This window comes from Chiloscyllium punctatum, chromosome 49, assembly GCF_047496795.1.
Source record: "Chiloscyllium punctatum isolate Juve2018m chromosome 49, sChiPun1.3, whole genome shotgun sequence".
Lineage (NCBI taxonomy): Eukaryota > Metazoa > Chordata > Chondrichthyes > Orectolobiformes > Hemiscylliidae > Chiloscyllium > Chiloscyllium punctatum.
Genome location: NC_092787.1, coordinates 26,473,749 through 26,492,434, shown reverse-complemented (window position 1 = coordinate 26,492,434; position 18,686 = coordinate 26,473,749). Strand labels below are relative to the sequence as shown.

General features: G+C 40.1%; 1 protein-coding gene across 4 annotated transcripts in view; it reads right to left on the bottom strand.

Moving 5' to 3' along the window:
* LOC140469446 (uncharacterized) overlaps nt 1–18,686 on the bottom strand; it is a 66,426-nt gene that overhangs the window by 32,336 nt on the left and 15,404 nt on the right. For all 4 annotated transcript variants that reach the window (XM_072565971.1, XM_072565968.1, XM_072565969.1 and 1 more), the window contains exons 3-6: nt 10,083–10,249; nt 7,800–7,911; nt 4,625–4,730; nt 2,109–2,197 (exon numbers count right to left, since the gene is read on the bottom strand). In XM_072565971.1, the coding sequence (XP_072422072.1) occupies nt 2,109–2,197; nt 4,625–4,730; nt 7,800–7,911; nt 10,083–10,249 (474 nt within the window). The remainder of the gene's footprint in view (nt 1–2,108; nt 2,198–4,624; nt 4,731–7,799; nt 7,912–10,082; nt 10,250–18,686) is intronic.

Sequence of the window (18,686 nt, the reverse complement as noted above, 5' to 3'; positions counted from 1 at the left end):
CTCATCTCAATCCTCAATTATTGTTTTGTTATGTTGAGACAGTGTTCCTGGCCTCAGGGTTTCTTCCTGGCCAGAGATAATAATCCCAGTCTTGATCTCATGAAATCCCTTCAGAATTGTGTGTATTTCAACCAAATCAGCTCTAAAGTTTCTAAACTCCAGAGAATATAGGCCCAATACAGTTAGCTTCTCGTCAAAGATAAGCTTTTCAGTCCAGGAACCAACCTAGTAAATCTTCACTCTACTGCCATCAAGGCTAGTACATCCTTTCTTTGATATGGAAGCTGAAAATGTTCAAAGTCCTTTACACTTGTGGAAGGACTTCCTTACTCTTCACCTCCAATCATGTTGCATCAAAGACCTACGTGCTACTTGTTTTCCTATTTGCTTGCTGTATCAGGACTTCATTATTTAGTCCATTGAATTAACTATTGAAGAAAATCATCGCAGGAAATTACACATTAGTGCTGCTGCATGTGCACTCCAGGTCTCCATAATACTGTCATGTCACGCAAGCGTTAACATCAAATTCAAGGACAGTATGTTATCTATTTCTAACTTAAATTCTAATAACACTTCAACACTTCAGTTGCATTTCTTTGCCTGAAAACATAAATGATTTATTTTGAGATTTTCAGCAATAAAAAGGCATCTCTTCTATGTATAATCTAGACAATTTTCCACTAGATATTGTCCTTCAGTTGAGATGTTCCACTCCTACCCTTATCTAGCATTTTATCTGTACCTGAGCTGTGGCATTGACTATTTTACAGGTAGTGGTTTAGCTCATTTATCTAGGTAGAGAACAACAGCTTTGCTTTCCGTACCTTCCAGTTTTGTTTTTAACTTAAGAGGAAGAGGTATGGGATGCCCCACCTTGGCCACTGTAACTGCAATACATTACTGACTTTTTAAAATTCATTCATGGGATGTGGTGTCGCTTGCTGCCAGCATTTATTGCCCATCCTTAGTCCTTCAGGAAGTGGTGGTAAGATGCCTTCTTGAACCACTGCAGTCCATGTGCTATTGGTAAACTCAATGTCATTAGGGAGAGAATTCTGGATTTTGACCTAGCAACACAAAGAATGGTGATAGATTTCCAATTTAGTGGCTTGGAGAGAAACTTGCAGGTGATGGTGTTCCCATGAATCTACTGCCCTTGTCCTTCAGAAGTGGTTGTGGATTTGGAAGGTGCTGTCTGAGGATCTTTGGTGAATTTCTGCAGCGCATCCTGTAGATAGTATACACTGCTGCTACTGAGTATTGGTGGTGGAGGGAGTGGGTGTTCGTGGATGTGATGCCAATCAAGCTGGCTGTTTTGTCCTGGATGGTGACAAGTTTCTTGAGTAATTTTGGAGCTGTACCCATCCAAGCAAGTGGGAAGCATTCCATCACATTCTTGACTTGTGCCTTGTAGATGGGGAGTCAGAAAGCGAGTTACCCACAGTATTCCTAGCCTGTGAGTATTTATATGTTTAGTCCAGTTGAGTTTCTGTTCAATGGTAACCCCCCCAGAATGTTGATAATGGAGGATTCAGAGATGGTAATATCATTAAACATAATGGTGTGGGAATTAGATTGGAGACTTCATTGCCTGCCACTTGTGTACCGCAGATATTACTTCCCATTTGTCAGACGAAGTCCGGATATTGTCCAGATATTGTTGCATTTGAACACAGACTGCTTTGAACGTTGTGCAATCATCAGTGAATACCCAACTTCTAACTTTATGACGGTTATATCTATCATGAGGAACTCCTGCAGAAATGTCTTGGAGCGGAGATGATTGACCCCCAACAAGCACAACTATTTTCCAATGTGTCAGGTGTGACTCCAACTCCTTATTTCCTATGGATTCCAGTTTTGCTAGAGCTCCTTGAATGCCACACTTGGTCGATTGTGGCCTTGTCAAGGACTATCATTCTCACCTCACCTTTGGAATTCAACATATTTGTTCATGTTTGAACCAATGCTACAATGAGGTTAGGTAATGACCCTGGCAGAACCCAAACTGGGCAAGTTACAAATGTAGATGATGTGTTGCGTTATCGGCCTCTGACAATTAATATGGATTTTCCCTCTCACATCTACTCTGGAGCTTCACGTACCTTTGTCTCTGTCTTCTCCCTTCAGTTTGCTCTTGCTTGTAGCTGACTCCCCATCATCAGAATCTTTAATGAGATTATCATCATTTTCACTGTTGAAAGAAGAATTTAACTTTATTCAAAGTTAATTCAACAACAAATTCAGACACCAGTAGACCACTGACAGTAACCCCATATTTTGCTTCCATGTAACAATATCTAGACATGCTAGGTAATTACAAATCCAATCGCAATGTGGCCCAACACAAGTGAGACTCAAAGTGTTCAAGTGTACTTCCTTTTAAAGATGGGAGTGGAGGACTGTTTCACAAGATTCAATAGAACATTCCAATAATGTTGACATATAAAGCTTGGAATATTTATCCCTAGTAGAAGCAAAAAAAGAGGTGAGACAAAAAAAAAAGAAAAATGCTGCATGCTCCCTCATTTTTCCACTAGAAACAATTACAGACCAAGTTGTATTCACAAATTAGGTTTGCTGTAGCTCAGCTGACTTTCTCATTCTTGCGAGGAGTCAAAAAGTCTGAGTTCAAATTGTATTCAAAGACCTGAACATACATAGTTCAGTTCAGTACTGAAGGAGACCTGCACTATTAAAGTTGTTGACTTTTGGATGAAAAATTGAACAAAACCCCATGTCCCCTCTCAAATGGTTGTAAAAGATCTCATGACATTGCTTTGAAAAGGAACAGGGACCTATCCCTTGTATCTTGGCCAACCTTTTAACCACCAAATCAGTATTTCTCAATCCTTTCATGATGGTGTTAGAAACCAATTCTTTTCCTGTTCTCATGTTTGCGTAGCAATTTCTGTCTTGGTACACTTCTGTGAAGCACCTTGCAATATTTTACTACTTTAAAAAGGTGCTAAATGCAAGTTGCTGCTGTGGTTCTAGGAGATGCAGATACAGCTCATCTTATCTTCAAGCATATAAAAGGTAATGAAAGATGACTAGAAACCATATTGTCATTTTTGTTTCAAATGTAATTCTACTTCAGCAGAATTTATAACCAATATTATAATAATTATTCTTTAAATCTGGTCATAACATACAGTTCTGAAAACATACACACTTTGATTATTTCATTCTTGGATTACAAATCTAGGAATAAGGTCATTAACACAAAGCTTAAACTGTGGGGCACAAACATGCCCCTTTGAACACTTACAATTCTCGAAACTCTCAAATCGAACCGTTAGCAAGCAAAACATTATCAGAGGACTGTCACCTTACTTCACAGGGTTACACAGATAGTCCCTTGTTTCCAAGATGTTTATCCTACACTTTACAATTGGAGCAAAAGATAATTATTTTGGGTCTTTCAAATCACTTGAGGTCCTCAAGGAAGCTGTTTTACTCACAACTAATTGCAAGGTTCTAGGGCAACTTATAGAGGGCAGGCAATTGCTTGATCACTCTTGAATCTAAACAGAATGATACAATGCTTGGAACACAATCATTCCTGGAAAAAGGCTTTGCATGAAGGTCGAACTGCTGAGATACAGATCACTTCATTTTTATTTAAATTTTAAAAGACACTTCATTGAAAGAAGTCTCTGGAGTATAGTTGAATAGATTCACCACTAACCCAAAGAGTGGAGTCTGGTTTCAGCAGTGCAGTTAAGATAATCACTTAGGCCCAAATTTTGACCATAACAAAAATCCAAAGTCTCCCATGAACTCACTTTTGCGAGGCCTGAGCCCTGATTCGTACGTGGTGGGGGTCCCAATGCACATAACGCCCGGGATAGGAAATGGGAATGCAGCAGCTTTGTTCTCAAATGACAGTTGTTAGACTTGGACCGGCTGACATAGGTAGTGTACAGAGGAAAAAAAATTAGGACTGATTTTATCGAGAGAGGAAAGAGGAGAGTCAGGTGAAGATAAAAGTTTAGCACCTTTACAATAACCCCTGTGTACAGATTTATTAGAAAATATTTTAAGCAATATGGGCCACAGGTACGGATGTGGAATTAGGTTACAAATCAACATGTTTTGGGTGGCACGGTGGCACAGTGGTTAACACTGCTGCCTCACAGCACCAGAGACCCGGGTTCAGTTCCCGCATCAGGTGACTGATGGTGTAGTTTGCACATTCCCCGCGTGTCTGCATGGGTTTCCTCCGGGTGCTCCGGTTTCCTCCCACAGTCCAAAGACGTGCAGGTTAGGTGAATTGGCCATGCTAAATTGCCCATAGTGTTAGGTGAAGGGGTAAATGTAAGAGAATGGGTCTGGGTGGGTTGCGTTTTAGCGGGTTGGTGTTGTCTTGTTGGCCGAAGGGCCGGTTTCCACACTGTAATTAATCTAATCTAAGTGAATGGCAAAACAGGATAATATGGCTAAATGGCCAACTGCAGCTCCTATAATGCCCACTATTCATGTTTTCATCTGAAGAGTAGGCATTCCAGCCAACCAGTGTACCAGATGGTGTCTAAGTATGATAGTCCAGCATTAGATCATTACCTCAGGGACAGATCGAATAAACAGAAACAAACTGAAAATAAAAACTTGCTAATACCTCTCAAGTCTTCTCCTTTTTGCATCTGGTTCATCAGTTTGTGAAGAGTCTTCAGTTTTCGGAGATGCAAAGCCAGCTGCATCTTTTGCATTGGCAGGTTTATTGCCTGATCAGAACAAATTATTTCATTTAAAATACAACTGAGACTTGCTTACTCTATCAAATTAGTAGGATCTCAAAAAATGTTATCTCAACCATGTTATCATTGAGTACAGTCTGGTAGGGATGCCCAAGACCAAACTGAGACAAGGGAATAGGTGATGGTTCTATGTTAAATAAGGGATAATAGGGTGTGAACTCGATTGGGGTGAATTCGATTGGGTGAATACAAAGAATAAGTAAATCAGTGTTGAAGTTTTGTGATGCGTGCACATAAGAAAAATATATGTGTTGACATTTTCGAACCAAAACTGAACTTTTGGTATTCAACAATCAGCACTAATCTCCATGGCTCCTACATGTTTGGGTTTGAAATGATGAGATGACATGCTTAGAGCTGTAGTAAAATAGTTTCAGATGCAGCAACGAGTATGACAACTTCAAAATATAAATATGATAACAAGTGTAACGGTGAAGCAGGAAATCAAATGTTAATGAGTTCTAAAATTTGGAGATGCTCTTGCTATTTAAGCCTGCTATTACACTGCAGACGTTACAGTAGAACAGATTCAATAAAAGAGGGGGTAAAGCAAAGAGAAGTGAGGAGAAAGGTCACTCTGGACTTAACCAATTTCTCATAACATTCTTAGAGGAATACTCCTCAAAAGAAATTATCAATGATATAAAATATTCATACATGCATGATGTTTGCAACACTTTGAAGAGACAAAAACTACAGGAGTTAGTAATTACAAATTATAAGCTCAAAAGAATCACATCTCAGACACTAAATGCTTCATAAAATGCTGAAATATTCTAGACAGAGCTGAGAAATGCTAATGCAGTAACTACTTCGGCAGGTGATAAGATACATTAAGGCTCAAGAATTACTCTGGGCAGTTCACCATCTTCCAAAACAAAATGACACTAAGCAGTCCAATATTTCTTGCATGTTCAGCACTAAGCAATATTATACTCACAATGGACCGCAAACGTCATGTGAAAGAATGACGCACAAGAACAGCAATAGTGAACAAATCAACTCAAACAGAAAGTCAGTTAGTACTGAGCATGCACCCCATCCCTTTCCCAATTCTGACTGCATCCTCAAGAACATTAAACTGGAAAAGACACTGACAGTAGCATATTATATAGGCATCTTCACTTGCAGAACCTTAATTTGAAGGGATGAAATTGCAATTGGTCTTCACATAAAAAACATTAATACATTTAAAAAATAGTAAATAATTAAGGGGTAAAAAGGGGGAGGAAATAAAGATCATAACTATCACTAGAAAAAAACTAATGGGGCTAAAAACCAAGAGGTCCCTATAGACTCACTGGCATGTACCTAGGATATTGAAGGAAGTAGATATAGAGATTGTGGATGCACTCATCTACTTTAGATTATGGAAAAGCCCCACAGGATTGGAAAACTGCCAAATTAACACCTTTATTCAAAAAAGGTAAGACAAAATAAAGTTGACTATAAGCTTAACATCTCCTATTGGGAAAAATGTTAGAGGCTATTATAAAGGACGTAATAGCAGAACATTTAGAAATACATAATATAGTCAAGCACAGTCAGCTTGGCTTCACAAGGGGAAATAATGCCTGACAAATTTACAGAATTGAAGAGATAACAAGCAGAATAAATACAGGGGAACCAAAAGATGTAAAATATTTGAAATCTGAAAGACGACTACTTAATAAGATAATAGCCCATCATGTTGGGGTTAGTCACCAGCATGATTGAAGATTGGATAATTCATTGGAATTAGAGGTGGCATTTTTACTGTAGCTACTGGAATGCGATTGTAATTATTGGGGTCACAATTATTTACAACATATATTAACGACCTGAAATGAATGTACCCTAGGCAAGTTTGGATATATCACAAAAGTAGATAGGAAGTCAAGCAATGAGGATAACACAAAGGGTCTGCAGAGAAATACAGAAGGGTTAAGTGAATGGGCAAAAACATTGCAGATGGAACATCAGGTGGAGAACATGTGAGGCCATTCACTACAGCAGGAATAGAGGAGCTGAATATTATTTAATTGGAGAAAGACTGCAGAGAGCTGCAGAGGGACTTGGGAGCTATTGTGCATAAATCACAGAAAGCTGGCATAAAAATTCAGTAATAGTGGAGACAAATGGAATGCTGGCCTTTATTTTATTGGGAATGGAATATAAAAGTAGAAAGTGCTGCTGAAACTGTAAAACATACATGTTAGACCACACTTAAAATACTGTAAATAGATTTAATTCCTTTATTTAAGAATAGATGCACTTGCACTGAAAACAGTCCAGAGACTGTTCACTAGATTGATCACAAATATAGAGGGATTTTCTCATGTGGAGAGGGACTTGAGTCAGTTGAGCCTGAACTCATTGAAATTTAAAAGAATGAGAAGTGACCTTATTGAAACATTCAAGATTCTTAGAAGGGCTTGATTAGGTACATGTGCAAAGGTTCATTTCCCCTCAGATTCTTGACCAGAGACCATAATCTCAGATTAAGGGATTAGGAGAGAGGTAAGGAAGAATTCCTTCTCTCAGAGAAGCTAGACTGTTAAATATATTCAAGGCTGAGACAGATTAAACCTTAAACCAATAAGGCAATTGGGGAAAGCTCAGGAAAATGTAGTTGAGGATTATCAGATCATCCACAATTTCATTGGTTTACTTCTGTTCCTATGTCTTATGGTAAATACAACTGAGTGCATTATATGAATGGACAAAAAAGACTAGCTAGTTTATCCAAGGTGCACTATTCTGCAACAAATTAATTCCACACACCATCAGCCTCATTCATCAGCAAGCAATCCCCTGCAAGGTATATGTATACCTATCCACATAAAATGAGCCACAACACCTAAACTATCTGAAATCCACCATAAACTTTGTACGCGTACTGAGAGAAAAGACCAAGATCTTAGGTTAGCAAATATACACAGCCGAAAGGTTAGAAGGAGAAAATATATTTGCTTTGCCTTTCTATTTCCCTTACAGTTCAAGGTTTTTGAATTACAAATGGTACTGTCATTTTTCTTAATTTTGCATACTTAGTACCTGCCGCTTCCTCGTTGATTTTATTAGCATCATGCTGTTCATCCATTTTTGCTCGGAATGGCTCTCGTGGTGGATAGCGGTCTCTTCTCATATCATGCATTCTCTTAAAATCCTGCATGAGAAAAAAAAATTTGAATTCAGCATAATAAAGTTAAGACCAAAACTAAACCATGGGCTCAGACATCATATAGAAACATTTTTCCACATGGAAGATGAGGCTGTGGTAATAGCTCACCCAGGGGACAATGTCGCTGGCTGACCTGACACATAAGAGTTCTGAACAGCAGACTGAGAAAGAAAAGGATTTTAATTGGAGCCAAATAGCTCTCCAATCCCAAAGGTGCTAGTCTAATCATGCATTCACATGGCAATTAGAGTTGGTATCACGGCAGCAGTTTAGCAGTTAATATCTTCTCTCCAATGTTGCTTTTAACAAGCCTGTCAAGATGACAGCATCTGGTAACACATTTGCATCCTGAATGCCTGACAGCAATACATTGTTTCTGTTAACATTTGATAATAGAATGTGCCAAAAAGGGAGGTGGTGACATAATGGTATTGTCACTAATCTAGCAATTACAAAACCACAGAGTGAAGTTCTGGTGAGATGGATTCAAATCCCACCATCGCAAATGGTGAAATTTGAATTCAATTAGATCTGAAAATAATTGCTAAAAAACAGCTTGATGTAAAGATAACAATCTCTTCACCAATGTCAGCAAAATGAAGGAGCTGGTCATTGACTTCAGGAAGCGGAGTGCAGGGCACGCCCCTGTCTGTATCAATGGTGCTGAGGTGAAGATGGCCAACAGCGCCAAGTTCCTGGGAGTGACGATCACTAACAATCTATCCTGGTGCAGCCACATTGACTCTGCAGTCAAGAAAGCACAGCATCACCTCTACTTCCTCAGGAGGCTAAGGAAATTCAGCATGTCCATAAAGACGCTTAGAAATTTTTATAGGTGCATCATAGAAAGTGTGCTATCTGGATACATCATGGCGTGGTACGGCAACTGCTCTTCCAAGATTGAAAGAAAGAGTTCTGAACATAGCCCAGCCCATCACACCAACCAGCCTTCTATCCATTGATTTCATCTATACTTGCTGCATTGGGAAAACAACCAAGATAATCAAAGACCCCTCCCACTCCAATTATACTCTCTTCCACCCTCTACCATCAAGCAAAATACACAAATGTTTGTATAGACATACAAAGAGATTTATGAACATCTTCTTCCCAAGTGTTATTAGACTTTTGAATCAACCTCTTTAATGACAATGTTGACCTTTCCTGGCAGCTATAGCACTGTATCCTACACTCTATTCTGTTCCCCTAACGCACTTGTATAGTACCATCTGTCTGTAAAGCACGCAAGACAAGGCTTTTCACTATACCTTGGTACGCAAAACAGTAATAAATCAAATCAAACGTTACTATGCACCTCTTACTCAGTCAGTGCCAACTGAGTATGGGGAGTGATATTGTCAAAGCTCAAACCAAAATCAAATATCAAAAGTTAGTCAAACAGGGGAAGGCCTGTTCAAAGTATTCTGTAGGGATGCAAAAATGTAAGTTTCATTAGCAGTGCAAATTACCCATTCCTACATATCCTTCTCCTTGAACCACAGCTGTCTGTGGAGAGGGGCGGGGGGAGGAGGTCTCCCATAACACTAAGGTAAATTTCAGGAAAGTGACCCAGTGACAATGTAGCACGACGCTTTATGTACAAGTCAGGATGGAGATATGATTTGGAGAGACACTTGAGGTGATAATATACCCAAACACATCTACTGCATTTATTCTTCTGGACTGTGGAGCATATGAATTTTTTGGGGTGGGGCAAGGACTGCATTTGAAAATATATTCCAATATATTTTACAGAACACAACAGAGCTCATCTGTCTTACATTCAGACATTTATGAAGATGCATAGTCATATCTCTTCAGGCACTTGATAGTCCAACCTTTGCAATAGAAAAACAGTTTACATTCCTCCAGCTTAGTTCATTTCTTACAGTGACTGCCTGGAGATTATTCACTGCACTAACGTACTTGTTGAGAATCTTCTGTCTAGATTAGTATTATCCAAGGTAGTTAACTCCTTGGCCATTTATTTGGATACAAACCTAAATTTTTATATTAAAAAAACAGTCACTTTTATTAGTAATTTTTTTTTGTCTGGACAATCTCCATTTCTTTCACATTAGCTAATTTAAATTCTACGCTGCAGCTTTCCCACTTAGAACATCTGATTCATGCCACTGAACTGAGATTCCACTTACTTTGTTAAATCTTCGGTGATGTTGCTGGAACAATTGGTTCCCAAATCTGATGCGAGGTGTCTGGAGCTGGATGCCAAGGGGAGGGGTGCCCAGAATTGATGCTCGGGGTCCTGGTGAGAAAAATGGCTGAAGACCTGGGGCAGTCATGCTGTAACCATGAAGACCACCTGTAAAATTGGATACTTATGAGAATCAGATTTAATAAACAGAATCTATTACAATGCTGTCTACCACATTAGATGTAGACACAATTCACATCGACTCTTAGCAAAAGCTTAACAATTATAATTAAAAATAGAAAGAAAATTAACAAAGTTCTTTCCACAATAACTCTTAATGCAGAAAATGCATTTTGGTGAAAAAAACCATACCTTAACAATAAAATTTGGAGGAACTGTGTTGGACTGGGGTGGACAAAGTTAAAAATCAGAACACCAGGTTATGGTCCAACAGGTTTATTTGGAAGCACGAGCTTTCAAAGCTGTACAGCTGTAAATTATAGCTGTATTTTATAGCTGTAAATTCTGTGTCTTATGGTCCTGCTCCGCAACCACCTGATGAAGAAGCAGCACTTCGAAAGAAAGTGCTCCCAAATAAACCTGTTGGACTATAATCTGGTGTTGTGTGATTTTTAAGTTTAACAGTAAGAGTTAATAAGAATTAACAATGACAGTTAAACTTATATATCAATCAAAAAGGATTTAAACTAAACAGTTCTGAAGTATGTTCTTTTGATCAAGGCAACATGAAGGATGAAATAGATGCAAATCTACAGAACTATCCAATCAAATATGTCTAGTATCAAAAAACATAGTGTCAGGTAAAAATAAAATTGAGAAAATCTGAGGGTGGGGTTTGCAAAAGCAAAAAGGAATAATGAGAAAAGACTGGCAGCTAGCAAATGAATAGCAAGAGGTGGGTAAAAGGAGTGTGGCTGATTAGGGCTGATTAAAAAACTGGAGACAGGAGGCAAGTGTCAAACAAATACTCTGCATCGGTCTTTGCCAAAGAGAGAGATGCTACTCACTCCAATGCAACAGAGGAGGAAACTCAGTCACAAGATTGATAAAAGTGACATGGCAGATGTGTTGAATAGACTGTTGACAATGCATCAGGACCAGATGAGAATGATATCTGGTCAGAGAGTCAGTGTGGACTGGTTGGGCTGAAAGGCCTGTTTCCACACTGTAGGGAATCTAATCTAATCTCATATCAAGGATTTTGAATGAGTAGAAATTGCAGGGAACTGGCTAGACCTAGAGGAGATGTCAGAAGACTGGAAGATTGCAAATACCTGTATTACAGTCTTACTCAAGAAAGGTTGTAATGATTAGCTCAGTAATCACAGACCGGTCAATTTAACTTCAGTGGGGGGGAAATTTCTGGAGATAATTATTTGGGATAGAATTACTAGTTACATGGAAAGAGGTGGTTGCTTAAAAAGAATCATCCTGGATTTCTAAAGGGGAAATCACGTTCGTCTAACTTGCTGGCACTTTCTGAAGCAGTAACAAAAAAGCTCAATGAGGGTAATGCTGCTATTGTGATATTCATGGATTTCCAGAAGACATTTGAAATGGTACCATACAACAGACCTGTGAGGAAAGTTATAGGTCATGGAACAAAAGGGAAGGTAACAACATTGATACAAAACGAACTGAGTGAGCAGGAAACAGAGTAATGACCAATAGATATTTTTCAGGCTGGAGGAAGATTTGTAGCACAATTCCCAAGGGATTGATTTGAGGATCTTTGCTCTTCCTGATAACCTCAACCTTGGTATGCTGGGGGCAATTTTAAAATTTGCATTTAACAAAACTTGGTAGATACGTAAATCATCAGGAGGGTAGTATAGAATTCCAGAAGAAACAAAGACAATTTCTTGGAATGGGCATAGTTGGTGGATGAGTTTCAATGCAAAGATGTATGAAGTGATGCATTTTGGTAGGAAAAGCATTGAAAGACAATAGAAAATAGGAGGTACAATTCTAAAGGGTAATGCAGAAGCAGAGAGACTAGGATGGAAATACGCACATCACTGAAAGCGACAGGAGAGGTAGAGAGCGCAGTAAGGAAAGCATATGGTGTCCTCAGCTTTATTAACAGGGGTGTAGAGTACAATGTTGAATTTCTATGTGACACTTGTTAGACGTCAACTTGAGTACATAACATAGGCAGCATGTGTATAATGTTTAAAGATTACATGAGAATATCTCTCTGGACATTAATGTAATATGATGTGTTAAACTGCAGTCTTTGAGTGGGGACAACCATTATGAAAGACTGTGGATGACCATCCATTGTAATTCACACTTCAGTTAGACAGTCATTTGCTAATACTCTCCTGCTTTTGGCAAGTTAAACTATCATTCAATCTCTTTCATTCAGAAATGCTATCTGGCCAGAGTTAAGTGGCACCTGCATTGTCTTGGGAAATCACTGAGTCAGGAAATTGTCTGCATAATGATCCACAGGACTGGGGCATTAGCATTTTAATTATCTCAGAGATTGATCTCATCCTACCATTGTACCTGGGGTAACGTGACTGTGAGTAACTCACGGTTGTCTTGAGTGGCACGTAACTGTGGGAAAGATCTGTAAAAGGGGATGTGTTTTCTTTGTTCAGGGCCTCACGTGCCTGCAAGGAGGGTCACCTAGCAGGTACAAGCTTTAATAAACTTTAACTGTTTGCAGAAGTTGGTGTGTGCGAATTGTATCTTGCATGCAAAAGCACCTAACGTATGGTGACAGCAGTGGGATTCCAAAATACACGGAGCTTCCAGGTGAACTGAATAAGCGATCGTCCGAGTGTTGGTTGTGTGAGGTGGATGGGCCCACAAGGTAAGCTTCACATTGATTTCTCTCTAAATCTACCACTGAGATGACCCCTTCACCTCCTGGGACTCGGTGGTGACGGAATCTTTGAGGTAACTCGCATACTTGCACAGAGTCACTTTGTGCAAAGCTGGGTTTTAAAAGAGTTTTAACAAGGGGTGAATTGGGGTTACAGTCCCCACAGTTAAATCGGGGTTAAGAGTCCCAGGGGTGAATCAGGGTTAGAGTCCCAGACCTAAAAAGGGGTTAGAGTCCCCAGGGAAAAAGGGAGTTTAACATCCTCCAGGGAAGAAGTTTAAAATCCTCTAGTGGCGAGATTTGAGGCACCAGAGTAAAATAAAGGTAGAATTTGATACTTCATAAAATTGTTGCCTTTGTCCCCCACGCCGCCCCTTACAAGACAACAGGGCATCACTGGGAGAAGGGGAAGAAAGTGGAGCCGGTCCACTCGGGTCCCGACAGTAAAACGCATTGACTGCTGGGGAAGCTTTGTCTGAGTTTTTGTGCTGTGAACTTGACTCTGCAAGTCTTTGTTCTGGGGGAAGAGTGGCTTGGACTGCAATGCAGTGTGCTCTACTGTGAAGCTTTTCTCTTTAAGGGTATGATTTTGTTGTGAAGGTACAACTGGTCTTTCTTTCCTTCACAGCCTCATCTGGTAGTCGGGTGGTGGTCCTCGGTCCTGTTTCCATTGAAGTGAGGATGTTTTCGTGATCACGTGCCAGGCGCTGTGGGTTTCACGAAACTTTGGGAATCTTGGACTAATGCCTGTGTTTTTTTTTGGTGCCGTGGCGGTTGATTCGGAGTCTGTGAAAGTGATTTATTTTTGTCCGATTCTGATGTGGATCTTTTGGGGACACCTCCTCCATTTTTTTGACTCCTCGTTTTCCATTTCATGGATCATCACCAGGTGAACTGAAGGGGTTCTCAAATGCGAGTGTTGTTCTCCCGTATTAAAATGAGAAGAATTCTGACCAGAGGCTCTTTGAAAAAAAAAATCGAGAAACGCTGAAATTAAGGTGGTACTAGTATTTGAGTCGAGGAGGGGAAGTTTCAATATAAATTGTGCTATACTGAGAGTGTTCAATATTTAAATATTTTGGTTTGTTAAAATACTGGTTCAGAAAATCCTTTTAAGTAACTGTTTTGTTTTGTTTGAATCAGTAACTGAGTTCAATGTGTTTTGTGGGCTGTGTAATAGTGCAGATTTTGTTTCTACATTGAAATTGTATAACATTATGTACTTTCTAAAATTATCAAACTTGTAACTTTAAGCCCCAGTTTGTTTGAAATTCTACAATGCCTGTTACAAAGAACAGTTGGGTCAGTGATCATGCTTTAGCCAGATGAGAGAGCATTATATTAAAATATCTTTACTGCTGTGTTTTTAATGCAGAGTGTTCACAAAAAGAAGACTGCATTTTTAATTTGATGTTTTGTTAAGATTTTAGAGAATATTAGAACTCAAGGCTGAGCTGTTTAAATTCTGCTAATTATTAAGGCTTCATTGGCCCCCTTCATATTGCAAACTCTAAGAAGGTTGATCTCTACCAAAGTTGCCACCGTAATTCCGACTGTTTTATTTAGGAAGTTTCTATTGGAGAACATATTTTAATATATTCTGCATTTGTTTCCCGCAAATATTTGAGATTTAAATTTGAACTGAAACTGCCTCTTAATGGCTAAAGCACAGGAAACATGTTATTGATTTCTTGCTGTTCTAGATTTTAGAAATACTTTTCCAGGCAGCTTTCACATTAACCAAGTATTAATTTGTTAAAGCAAAATAATTTTTGAATCACCTGAATGGGGTCCCGAGGGTTTGATTTTAGGACCACTGACCATTGTTTAGAAATGGCTGAATTGTTTAGGCAGTACAATTAAGAAGTTTATGGATTGTATAAAACTTGATAATGTCAAATAATGAACACACTTCAAGAATTCAAAGAAGGTTTAAGTAGGCAGACACAATTTAGTGTAGTTAAGGGTGTGACTGTCTTCATACTGTTAACCACCTTGGCAAGGAAGGAATGAGAGAGGAAATACAAAAATACTTTCAGCAGCTAACATCTTCTTGAGAGATTCTCCATTCAGAGGTAAAGCATGCCTTCGGATCACCGCCCACCCTTCCACATCCTGATCCAAAGGATCAATCAGCTTCCCAGTCATGAGCATGGAAAATGAAGGAGCTAACAATGCTTTTTGTCAGTAGCCTTCCTACAGACATTGACCTATGTGAGCTTTACCTTGTCTTTCGAGCATTTAATTGATATGAAGGTTCACTGATCAAACTAACATCACAACAGCCAGTTGGCTTTGTTACATTTAACAGCAGAGTGGGAGCAGAGCAGCAAAGAATGCTGCGTTCACCTACACTGCTGCTGCAGGTGCTGTACTGCATGCTCAGATGCACTGGTATCCTCCATCTGAAGCATCTCTGCAAGGAGGCCAGTTTTGTTAAATATTTAACTGCCCTTACCCAAGAATTCAGATTTCCCCATGGAGTAATGCAGTAGGGCAGAATGAATTTCGTTTTCAGGTTGGACTTTATTGAAGGAGACTTTGGAGAACTGGCTAGATTCCACTTGGCTTGGAGGGAGTGGAGTGCTCTCTAAGAGTCCCATTTCAAACAGGTATGCTGTTTTGGAAAATGTAGGGGGTGATGGATTCTCAGGGGAACGTAGCACGAACAGCCAAGTTTCTGGTATTGAGACTGACTCTAATGCAACGAGGGGTACGTCGGCTTCCAAGAGATCAATTGTGTTAGGGGATTCTGTAGTCAGAGGTACAGACAGACGTTTCTGTGGCCAGCAGCAAAAAAGCAGAATGGTGTGTTGCTTCCCTGGTACCAGGATCAAGGATGTCTCAGAGGGTGCAGAATGTTCTCACGGGGGAGCGGGGCCAGCAGGAGGTCACTGTCCACATTGGAATCAACGACATTGGAAGAGGAAAGGTTGAGACTCTGAAGGGAGATGACAGAGTTAGGCAGAAATTTAAAAAGGAGGTCCTTAAGGGTAGTAATATCTGGATTACTCCCAGTGCTACGAGCTAGTGAGGGCAGGAATAAGAGAACAGAGCAGATGAATGCATGGCCGAGGAGCTGTTGTATGGGAGAAGGATTCACATTTTTAGATCATTGGGATCTCTTTTGGGGTAGAAGTGACCTGTACAAGAAGGACGGATTGCACCTAAATTGGAAGGGGACTAATATACTGGCAGGGAAATTTGTTAGAACTGCTTGGGAAGATTTAAACTAGTAAGGTGGGGGGGTGCCAGGGAGATAGTGATGAAAGAGATCGATCTGAGACGGGTACAGCTGAGAACAGAAGTGAGTCAAACAGTCAGGGCAGGCAGGGACAAAGTAGGACTAATAAATTAAACTGCATTTATTTCAATGCAAGGGGCCTAACAGGGAAGGCAGATGAACTCAGGGCATGGTTAGGAACATGGGACTCGGATAGTATAGCAATTACAGAAACATGGTTCAGGGATGGGCAGAACTGGCAGCTTAATGTTCCAGGATACAAATGCTACAGGAAAGATAGAAAGGGAGGTAAGAGAGGAGAGGGAGTGGCATTTTTGATAAGGCATAGCATTACAGCTGTGCTGAGGGAGGATATTCCTGGAAAGTTATTTGGGTGGAACTGAGAAATAAGAAAGGGACGATCACCTTATTGGGATTGTGTTATAGACCCCCCAATAGTCAGAGGGAAATTGAGAAACAAACTTGTAAGGAGATCTCAGCTATCTGTAAGAATAATAGGGTAGTTACGGTAGGGGATTTTAACTTTCCAAACATCTACTGGGACTGCCATAGTGTTAAAGGTTTAGATGGAGAGGAATTTCTTAAGTGTGTACAAGACAATTTTCTGATTCAGTATGTGGACGTACCCACTAGAGAAGGTGCAAAACTTGACTTACTCTTAGGAAATAAGGCAGGACAGGTGACTGAGGTGTCAGTGGGGGAGCACTTTGGGGCCAGCGACCATAATTCTATTCGTTTTAAAACAGTGATGGAAAAGGATAGACCAGATCTAAAAGTTGAAGTTCTAAATTGGAGAAAGGCCAATTTTGACGGTATTAGGCAAGAACTTTCAAAAGCTGATTGGAGGCAGATCCTCACAGGTAAAGAGACGGCTGGAAAATGGGAGGCCTTCAGAAATGAGATAACAAGAATCCAGAGAAAGCATATTCCTGTCAGGGTGAAAGGAAAGGCTGGTAGGTATAGGGAATGTTGGATGACTAAAGAAACTGAGGGTTTGGTTAAGAAAAAGAAGGAAGCATATGTCAGGTATAGCCAGGATAGATTGAGTGAATCCTTAGAAGAGTAGAAAGAAAGTAGGAGTATACTAAAGAGGGAAATCAGGAGGGCAAAATGGGGATAGGAGATAGTTTTGGCAAATAGAATTAAGGAGAATCCAAAGGGTTTTTACAAATATATTAAGGACAAAAGGGTAACTAGGGAGAGAATAGGGCCCCTCAAAGATCAGCAAGGTGGCCTTTGTGTGGAGCTGCAGAAAATGGGGAAGATACTAAATAAATATTTTGCATCAGTATTTACTGTGGAAAAGGATATGTAAGATATAGACTGTAGGGAAATAGATGGTGACATCTTGCAAAATGTCCAGAATACAGAGGAGGAAGTGCTGGATGTCTTGAAATGGTTAAAAGCGGATAAATCCCCAGGACCTGATGAGGTGTACCCGAGAACTCTTTGGGAAGCTAGAGAAGTGATTGCTGGGCCTCTTGCTGAGATATTTGTATCATTGATAGTCACAGGTGAGGTGCCGGAAGACTGGAGGTTGGCAAACGTGGTGCCACTGTTTAAGAAGGGCGTTAAAGACAAGCCAGGGAACTATAGACCAGTGAACCTGACCTCGGTGGTGGGCAAGTTGTTGGAGGGAATCCGGAGGGACAGGACGTACATGTATTTGGAAAGGCAAGGACTGATTCGGGATAGTCAACATGGCTTTGTGCATGGGAAATCATGTCTCACAAACCTGGTTGAGTTTTTTGAAGAAGTAACAAAGAGGATTGATGAGGGCAGAGCAGTAGATGTGATCTATATGGACTTCAGTAAGGTGTTCGACAAGGTTCCCCATGGGAGACCGATTCAAAATTTGTGAGAAGATTTGTAACTCGGGTGCTGGTTGTTGTGGTTCTGTTCGCCAAGCTGGGAATTTATGTTGCAGATGTATCGTCCTCTGTCTAGGTTCTATCAACAAACACATCGACCTGGACCCAATATACCGGCCACTGCAATGGACAGCTGAAACTGACAAGTGGAAGAGGCAGAGACAAACCACTATAAATGCTGGAGAAAACATGACAGAAGCGCTTCACAGGACACTCCCAAGCACTGAGAATGTCACCTAGACAGGTTACTGATTAGCAAGGTTAGATCTCATGGAATACAGGGAGAACTAGCCATATGGATACAGAACTGGCTCAAAGGTAGAAGACAGAGGGTGGTGGTGGAGGGTTGTTTTTCAGACTGGAGGCCTGTGAACCAGTGGAGTGCCACAATGATCGGTGCTGGGTCCTCTACTTTTTGTCATTTACATAAATAATTTGGATGCGAGCATAAGAGGTACAGTTAATAAGTTTGCAGATGACACCAAAATTGGAAGTGTAATGGACAGTGAAGAGGGCCACCTCAGATTACAACAGGGTCTGGACCAGATGGGCCAATGGGCTGAGAAGTGGCTGATGGAGTTTAATTCAGATAAATGCGAGATGCTGCATTTTGGGAAAGCAAATCTTAGCAGGACT